The sequence below is a fragment of the Pelobates fuscus genome, chromosome 9 (genome assembly GCF_036172605.1).
Source record: "Pelobates fuscus isolate aPelFus1 chromosome 9, aPelFus1.pri, whole genome shotgun sequence".
Lineage (NCBI taxonomy): Eukaryota > Metazoa > Chordata > Amphibia > Anura > Pelobatidae > Pelobates > Pelobates fuscus.
In genome coordinates, this window is record NC_086325.1 from 165,594,661 (window position 1) to 165,604,681 (window position 10,021).

Genomic DNA, 10,021 nt, shown 5'->3' on the forward strand with positions numbered 1-10,021 from the left:
GTTTGAATACTTTCTGAATGCACAATTTATTTCAAAGTTGAACAGTACATGAAAAGTGTAGAAATAACAGGTTAGAGACAAGAAATAAACTCATGCATGTAGACTGTGGGATTTCTTATTAATTCTCAGCTTTTTTACATCAGACAGAAGCCAAATTCTGCCGGCGAAGACTTTACATACACTGACCAACAGCAGGGAGACCGTGTCCAGGAAAATACGATGGATATGGAAAATCCTCATAAGGCTAGTTACACAAAAATTAAATAAATAAAAAAAAACGAGAGATACAAAATCAAACCGCGAATAAAGAAAGATAAGGTGCATGCTGGGAACTGTAGGCTCCAAGCACACTTAACAGATAATGTAAAAATACTGAACAGTTACAATATATAACCTATGTTCCATTGGTACATAGAATGTAGGAAGCGTGTGCACTGGACATGTCCTCACTATAGGCCGTCACAGATTACAGAATGACTGTAGGAAAGCAGCATTTTAAGGGCTGCTGTGGCGATGTGATGCATTTTTTCCGAGGGTGCTGTGTCTGACATGGTGTTTAAAATTACACAGTTAATAGGTTGGAGAAGTTTAAGATGGAAATGTAAGGGTAGTGTTAGGGGGACTTGTGGGTGCAGATCCCCCAACAGTCCCTATTTCAGAGTCCTGTCCCACTGAAGCCAAATTAGTTCTAAGGCCTCTTCAGTCCTTCTGTGGGTGGACGAGCCTATCCATTATGGCCACCACCACATACTGGCAACGTAAGAGCCCAGGTTATTCACTAAAGGGAGAATTCAAAGTGAATTTTTAAATTTAAGGCCAGAGAAGCCAACTTGGAATCATAGCTCCAATTCAGCTACCTTGGCCTTAAATTTTAAATTCACTTTCGTAAATAACCCTGTCTGAAACCTAGGTCATGCCTACTGTAATGATGGGCAAGTCAATGTCCACTTTGAGATTTTTTTTTAAAAGTGAATTTGGGTCAGTGAGCGCTGGGGCGAGTGCGGCTGTGTTTTCTACCAAACCCAGACATCACCTCATCATCAATGACATCAAGCATTCATATCAATTTACGGAGGGATTCCCGGTACGGAGACCCACAATTTATGTGACATCTCCACGTTTTTCGCTTTCTGGTGGCCAGTCACAGCCGCCACTTCGCTTCGCCTACAAATATGGAGCAAGTGGGGTTTTGTAAACAAAATAAACCCGAAACCTAGATTTTTGGGAACCAGTATGTTCCGCTACAACGGGATCTGCGCTAGAAAGTGATCTGCGAGTCAGTGCGTGAGCCAATTGGTGTGCAATCGCCGTTGCACCATCAGGACTAGCTAGGATTGCCCACAGAGGGCAGGGCTTATAGCGTGCGATCATTAGGCTGTATTTATTAAATTAGGAATAGATATGAAGGATGCATTGGCTCCGAAATAATAAAACATAATATTTTATAAAATCACAATGGCTTTGATAAGTATATAGAGCACACAAAATAAAATGTATTTTTCAGTTCTCTGTAGACTTCACGCACATCATGCGATCGATAGATGGGGATTTCGTACAGACAGATGGAGATTATATTTTATAGGATATATTAGTGTGTGGATGGAGTGAGTAGGAGCAGTGAGGGGGAGGCATGCTGTGGCCACATTTTGCATTTACAAATTCCAAAGCAGACACAACAGTCTGTGAGTGTGCTGGGAGGGTTCGGGCTCTGTCTGGGAGTTGGGGGACTGCAGAGGGGGGGGCCTCCTTATGCAATGTATTTTATGCAGCCCGAACCTATTCTGCCTGCTGGTTAATCCATTTGAATGTGAATGGCAGCCAGCGCTGGGGTGAGATGCTGCCATTGTGTAGGCCTGCCGTGGCCCCGGCCTAGCTAGATTTATTCAGCCTTTAGAAAGGCGAGGGGGGCTATTCTCTGTCCTTCTCATTAACATAGCAGCTGCTTCATGCGGCCCCCAGAACAAGGGAAGGACTGCGGTGACCATGCCATGAATAGACTGAGGAGGCCTGACTGCGAGGCGACGAGGGCCACAGAAGAATGGGCTCTTGAATCAGGGTGTTGCAGAAAGGGAGGAGCAGGGTGCATATTTTGGCTGGCTTTAGTTTGATGAACTTGTGTATAGGTTTGCGTGGAGGGGGGGAGGGTGGTGGCAGGTGTGAGAACAGGCCTGCTGTGGACCCGTAGGGTTGGCTAGGCCTGTCGTGCTTTGTGGGTCCTGGCTAGATTTCTTGCCACAGTCTCTCGTGGGACAGCAACATGCGCCATACTGACCCCTCCGCAGGGAGACTGCGAGCCACCCCTAATCCGGGGGGCTTAATGAAACTGCAAGGTTATCCTCCTCCCACCACACAATTAATTTGTTATAAGATTTTCTGGTCAGAGTGAAAACTGCTTCACTGTTTGGCACATGGCAGTATCAAATACGGGTTTAATAGATCGTCTTCACAACCGGAAAACATTATAACAAGGGGTGAAAAGCCAATTAAAAAAAGTATCTCCGGAATAAAAGCCTTTCTTAGCGCACACCACTAAAAACCATTTTTACTGCATAGAACTTCTTATTTGAGAAACTGAAAACTACAAAAACATTTTTATTGTTTCTTTGTTTATGAATGGTTATACCCAGTTTACTTTTGCGCGGTCCCGTAACTACACAAGTTAAAGAGACGACTGAACGTAACTGATTCAATCTACACTCAGGGTTGGTATTGGACATGCGGTTTCTACATGTGGACACGTAATAAAGCAGATCTAACTGCAGTCTTATTGTGGATTATAATTCTAGGCAGAATTTTTAAATTTATTTATTACAAATCACACTGGCAGCTATTTCCTGAACAGCAGTTTCAAAAGCCAATTTCCGAATCCAACTATCAGTCTCTCACGGGGAGTTCAAAATAGTTTTACTGTTTTTATTGGGAAAATGTGTATTTTTGGGTGCAGTTAGTCCAAAACTTCATTCATTTTCCCAAAAAACATCATCATGGTTTCTTCCTAGCATGTGTATATTGGCACGACAGTATTCTCATGACCCCCACCAAACACACGGAGCAGACATGCCTCTCACAGACTGCTTCATTTCCAGTACCCCAGCTCCTGCGTGAGAGGGAGGGGGTCGCGACAGGAGAGAATCCATCTGTTTCACAGCCCCAGGCACAAACAAAGTAGCTATAACAATGCACGAAAATGCTTTAGAGATAGAATCCATGCAGCAGTCCTAAGAGAGAGTGCTCTGCATGGAGAGGGGTTCACAGAAGGTATAAAGACAGCTTTACGGTCACTTTCTGTGAATTCCAAACGTATGGGACGCCCGAAAAATAAAGATGTAAAATCCAAATTAGTCACCAAGGGATTGCACAGGAAGCAGAACGTTTTGCAAACTCTCCACCTGTGTCCAAGCACTGATTTTTGTTCTGGTTAGGACAGTCAGTCAGACAGTCAGGGGTTTCCCCAAAGGAAAATTAAATGCAAGATTTCCTCAACTTGATCATTTTTCCAAACTCTGCTATTTTCCCCTAAAATGTTATGTTTGTTAGTTAACTAATTGTTACTAATGTAAGCAACCACAATTAAATATTTAGCCACACCGTATTAAATATGGCCATCCTAGTAAAATAATAAAAGATTCCTTGCTTGAGTGCAGGTTTATTGAATAACCCCCCTCTGCGGAGATAGGCCATTGCAGGATGGGCTGTCTTTATATCCCTTGCACACAGAGTGTTTACTGATAGCTCAGTACAAGTCAGACCATCCTGAACTTTATTTGGGGGGTCTAGATTAGGGATTCCCAACCCCATACTCCGATTACTCCAACCGCCCATGACTTAAACATTTCCCAAGTTTATTGCCATGGAACTGGGCTAGGTAACACTGGCCTAAGGAACATAACCAAGGCTTTCATTTTGGGGTAATCACCATTAAAGCAAAAACGCACCCTTTAAAATGACAACAGGCTAAATATGACATTACCAGATAAAGTTCTATGGGGAGATTTACCAAGGCAAAACACAGCAATGTTCTGGAGTAAAGGGGGCTAAATAGAGAGCAATCACCATGATAATCAACAATATAAGCTCCGAGAATGGCTCAATCTTCATGAGGATTCCATGGCAACTGCTCCACTTGCTCCAGAATCGCTCATTGGATAGAATACACCATCACTTTCTCAAAGGAACTGGTAAAATATTTAACTTGTTGTCTTCTTAGGCCGTGAATCACACACGGGGACCTTGAACATATTCAAGGAAAATTAACCCTAAAAAAACGTTTTTGTGTAACGTGAAATTGAAATATGGTTCTGATTCAGAACTTTGCATGATTTCCCGGGTTCTGCGTAACAAGCACACAGTAGACCAGGATCTGTCGCTTTCTTGGACTAAGCCCGCTTTTTAAACAGATATGCGCTAAATCTGCCATATTGTATTTCTGAATACACCTGTCAGGATGTACAGAGACGCCAATGTAGTTAAACAGGATTGGATTGTCTGACTGCGTTAAATCGCCATATTGTGACGTGGAGAACAACAGGCATGAAGTCCTTGAGCAGTGGTTTTTACGTATACACTACTCATACATGCGCTGTGCCGTTACAAATTCTTCCACTGACCGTAGGCCAACCAATGGGAGTGCAGAAAACTCACGTTTTACATTTTAACGTAATACAGTGCACAAACGCCATACTTTGCTTCCAGTCTCGGGTGATGTCAGAGACATGGAAAAACAATGATTAGGACAATGTATTTCCGCCAATTATTACTTGGCATGGTATGATTTATAAACTGAATTGGTGTCTATAAGTATGTGCGGATAAAATGTGTGTCACAATTTTAAATAAACACTTTATTTTTAATACAGACAAGCAGGTTTTAAATTAAAAAAAAAATAACTCATGAGGTCTCCTAAAAAGCAAGATGGCTGCTGGTATCTAGCTATGCTAGACTTGTTTATTGGGTTGGGAGAGTGCTGCTGGGTTCATGATAGATAACAGGTTCACGGATGGCAATTTGCAAAGTTAATACAGGACAACATAATTCTGGGTGCGGAGTTTATCGATCTGGGGAAACTGAATATTTTCGTAACAGAAGATGCAGCACTGGACATCTGCTAAAATGAAAATGCTTTAATCCAGGGAGCCCTCCCCAGCTTTATAGACCTGCAACTCTCCCATGATGCTTTGCCATCATTAGAAACTACAAGTCCCATGATGCTGACAGGCATTGGAGAAATGTAAACCCTGCTCCATTCTATCACACAGCATATGCACTATAAATGCTCAATAAATATTAAAACCATTATTTTGTACACACAAATACCAATATGTCTCATAAAATATATATTTTGTTACCAAAATACAATGTATCACAGCAAAACCGTTACAATTCCCATAAACCCCCTCCCCTCAAAAACAAAACATAGAAACACAAAAACACAAAGAGAAGCAGACTTTTTTTTTTTTTTACTTTCTTTTTATATATAAAAAAAAAATCATTTATGGGGCTACAGGTGATATAATACAGTCCAAAATATGCCGTATTTTACAGATTTCATCCAGTTACAACATGGCGATCTCACACACAGCTTCAATATAAGCCTATAACTTTAATTAACATAATTAAAAAAAATGTCTCCGCATCTAGGATATAACTGATCACAGATGACTCCTTTCTGGAGCAAATTACAGCCACGTAGTCCTGTCATCCCAAGGATTCAAAAGGAGGGGGGGAAACAAAATTAGGAAAAATAAAATAAAATGGAATAAAAATGTGGAAATTGCATTCATAAGGCCGTCTGTGTGCACCTGCTGCCTGCATTCGAGAGCAGACGTAGTGATGGCATGTAGGGTCACCCAAAGTGGAGAGTGGGAGGGGCACGAACTGTATTAAGAGGACCATATGGTAGCCTCAAATATCTTAATCCCATACAGCTCGGGAAAGGAAAACGGCATTTCATGGGTGGGGGAGAAATCACATTTTGAATTAGATTTTTTTGTTTCAAAGGGGAAACTGTGTATGTCTTTTTTAAACCTGGGATTATAGATAGGGTGGCAAACAAAGAAGGAGGATTAACCTTGGGATGAAGATTCAGGATACTCATATCATAAATATTATGACATTTTATGGCAGTTTTATTTATTTGCAAACAAGAAAAATTAATAATTAAAAATAAAATTGTGCAACAAAACTGAAATTGTTTTGCTTTTTTTTTTTTGCTTTTTACACTCAATTCATTCTCCACCCTTCCCTCCAAACACATTTATTTCCATTTCCTACTGAAGACCACCAATCAAAACTAGCGCACGGGGAGGGGCTATTAAAAAAAAATAAAGTAAAAAAATTGGTGTTGGCTGCTACTTAATCCACCAGTCTGTTCGCACAGACAAGTTGAGGAGACAATGTAGAGCGGGGAAAAAAATACCAACAGAAACCATTTGAAATATGTTTAAACACCAAGCTTGTGTACATTGTACAAACTGCTAACAGCCAATACGGACCGACTGTGTGACACTTGGGGTCGCATTGTGATGGGCTCAACACTTGATAAAAATCTCTGACCAATAGTATATGTGGATCCACAATATAACCAATGCATCACACACAGTATATAAATACACTTATATCCAGATAGATACACACACACACACACACACAATTCCAATGGAATTTTCTGTAACCAAAGGGGTCATATTAATGACATTACGTGAGAATTTTAACAGGCCAGTAGGTAAAATACCATAGTGGAAAAAAAGAGGTGGGGGTAGAGAACAGGAAAAAAAATGCCAAATTAATTACAAAATGTTTATTTTTTAATCATGTTTTGTTTTTGTTTTTGGTGAAAAAAATGAAAATTAAAAAAAAAATAAAAGTGTACTTGTTTTCTCATTTAAAGTGAGAAATCAACCAGTAGCAAAGTTTCAGTGATCTAAAAAACAACCGAACCCAAGACACATTAAAACAGGAATGGTCACAAAATGACTACATTCATCAGATCACAAATACAGGGACAGGTTCTGGTATCCATGTTTTCGACAATTGTTGACATATCGGAAACACAGATCCTTCCCCACCTGGGAGACAAGCTGAAACATAATGTTTAATAAAGTTCCATATACATTTTACGTTACTATGTTGTATGGACTGTAATGAGTCCTCCAGCATTTTGGAAAAAGTCCCTTCATCACATTAACCCTTTGTGAATCAGACACATGTGCAACTTTCGGTCTCACACCACTGCCTCCCCAAAATCTATACAGGCTTTACAACAGTTTAACCCTTCCAGGACAAGACGCTGCTCCTGAAGGGGTTAAACCCACCACTAACATACCAATTAGAGTGCTTTCTGCTCCATGATTTATTTTTCTCTACAAAACAGCACAAAAAACAAACTCACAGAACTACCAGCCATCCCTTGCAGACAGACACAAGACTCACAGCTCACACTTCCTCTGCCTCCACACTGACCCTGGGAACTTTAAAAGCAGCATGGCATGTTAGTTATCCAAGCAGTCACCATTGAAACCAGCAAGCCACCCAGCCACTGGTCATCTGCTACTAAAAACTAGTGAGAATTCTGCAGCCCAATATCAAGTCAACTAACTTCAACAGGTCGCATAACAATCCCTGCAACTTTACTTTTTAGACAGTAGGTGGTGCCCTTGATCCTTTTTTTATTCTTCAAATCTGTACAAAACAGAATCCCTCATAGACCTGTATATGTGTGTATGCAGTATATATGTGTGTGTGTATATGTATGTGTATACACACACACACACACACACACCCATATATGGAATATATGTCTAAGAACCCCATGTTGTAAAATAATTAATTTGACTCCTCTAAATCTGTACAGAATTAATTAAAGTAGCAGATTTAGTTATAAACCTGTAAAAAGAAAAAAATTGGAGAGGAAGTGTGTGTGTGTGGTGGATACTATGGACAGGGTCTCCCAAATAAAGGGGTGATGGCGAGAACACCTTTGGGCTCTTGAGTAGAGTTCAAACATTGGTTTAATCCACAATTCCCAATTTGTTCTTTGAAATGTTTAGAATCGTCATTGCGTAAAAGTATGAAGATTGATTTGTGAATTGTGGAGACATAATATGATGGATTATAATCTGGTCAGTAAAATGAATTGGGAATAAACCAATTTGGAATATATTGGATGAAGTGCAATATAGTGTCTGGCCCTGTAGGTGAATACTGTGCTAAAGCTGAGGTAGATGACCAAAATAAAAAGGGGGGAAATTCTTATTTTTTTTTTTTTTAAAACCAAACCCACATATATACACACGCATATCTTTGTAGGCCACCAATCTTCCTATAAATGTGGCGACCAAAAGCAGCTTCATCATATCAGAGAGAGAAAAAAAATAAAAAATTAACAGGCAGGAGTAGTTTCATACAATCTCTCTGTTGTACCTTATACAAGAAACACACACAAATGACTTATTCAAGTGAGAAGACCATCGATAAAAAAAATCTAAGATCTGTTCAAAGTACAAAAAACAAAATAAAAATCTATATATAAAAAAAGGTCACGTGGATTAGTAACCAGCATTAAACAGAGGATCCCATGAAATGGATCAAGAATTGGGAAGGGGTGAGAGAACTCAATCTCCACCAAGACATCATGGACTTTGCTTGGTAAGATCAAGACAAGGAATTAAAACCCCCTAAATTAGGAAGCATTGGAATGTCTGTCCTGGGATGAGTTTCTGATGGAATTACCGACTGCTGGAGGAGTATTTGGCCTTGGTGATAAGGTAGAGGACAATGTCTTGGTGGCCTCCATAGGCCGCTATGTGTAGGGCACTCCATCCATCCCTGTTGGCCAACCTGATGTCTGCGCCAAACTTGACCAGAAGTTTCACCAGCTCCAGGTTCCCATCAATGACAGACTGGTGGAGGGCAGTCTGACCCTCAGGTCCAAAGGAGTTGACATTAAACTCACAGTTGGTCATGTTCTGTAGAAGGGACTGGAGCTCCTTGGTGTTCCCTTTCCTTACAGCCTCCTGGAATACCCTTTGTGTATGAGGGATGGAACAGGTGGACATCTCTGTCTGGCTCATGGCTTTGCAGGTACCTGCAGGTCTAAGAGGTCCAGGTGGACAGGGTACCTGCAGGTCTAGTTGGTCCAGTTGCAGGTCTAGAAGGTCCAGGTGGGCAGGGTACATGCAGGTCTAGTTGGTCCAGTTGCAGGGCTAGAAGGTCCAGGTGGACAGGGTACCTGCAGGTCTAGTTGGTCCAGTTGCAGGTCTAGTAGCTCCAGCTGGACAGGGTACCTGCAGGTCTAGTTGGTCCAGTTGCAGGGCTAGAAGGTCCAGGTGGGCAGGGTACATGCAGGAGTATACCTTCCAAGGGTAGCACAGTTGTCCCAGATCCACAGGGTCCAGATCTGCTGGATGAAAGCCCAAGGTAGGTCCAGAGGTTGGTGGTTCTCACTAGGTCCAGGCTGGGACCCCAATACACAGAGTGACCCCCAGAGCTGGGCTGCTGAGATGCTCTGCGGATCCAGGGATAGTGCTGAGATGAGCTGCAGGCAGGGGGGCTCAGCCAGGTCCTGGGGGTCCACACACTCCTAGAATCTCTCTGGCTGCTCTGTGGCCCCTGCTCTCGGCTCTCGGCTCTCAGGGTGCTGTGGCCCCGTGGCTGCTTTCTAAAGACTCCGTGCAGCTCCGTTCAGCGCGGCTCCTTTTAGACAGACCCCTGATTTGCATCACAATGCCTCCCAGCCCCGGCCGCTGATTGGCTGCTGACCCACGTGGGGGGCCGTCCCACCCCCCCCTCGCACCGAGTGGAACGTTGCGAATGTGGGCGTGGCCTGGGAGTTTAATTTGGGGAGAGAGGGGAAAGTTCTCACCGAGAGTCAGCCGCAAAGATCCAGGGATCAAATATAGGGATCAGATACAGGGAATCTGTCACAGGGAATCTGCTCCAGGGATCAGATACAGTGAATCTGCTACAGGGATCAGATACAGGTAATCTGCTACAGGGATCAGATACAGGTAATCTGCTACAGGGA

General features: G+C 42.2%; 1 protein-coding gene across 2 annotated transcripts; it reads right to left on the reverse strand.

Moving 5' to 3' along the window:
* Nucleotides 1–5,450: 5,450 nt before the first annotated feature.
* Nucleotides 5,451–9,615, reverse strand: NRARP (NOTCH regulated ankyrin repeat protein). 2 transcript variants are annotated; one of them, XM_063432994.1, is made up of 2 exons: nucleotides 9,343–9,615; nucleotides 5,451–9,122 (listed from the first exon to the last, which is right to left on the reverse strand). In XM_063432994.1, the coding sequence occupies exon 2, from the start codon at nucleotides 9,066–9,068 to the stop codon at nucleotides 8,724–8,726; it is 345 nt and encodes a 114-aa protein (XP_063289064.1). In that variant the 5' UTR covers nucleotides 9,069–9,122; nucleotides 9,343–9,615; the 3' UTR covers nucleotides 5,451–8,723. The 2 variants fall into 2 exon arrangements, with proteins under 2 accessions (XP_063289064.1, XP_063289063.1); XM_063432993.1 differs by having other exon boundaries at nucleotides 5,451–9,177; nucleotides 9,309–9,615.
* Between the last annotated feature and the right edge of the window lie 406 nt (nucleotides 9,616–10,021).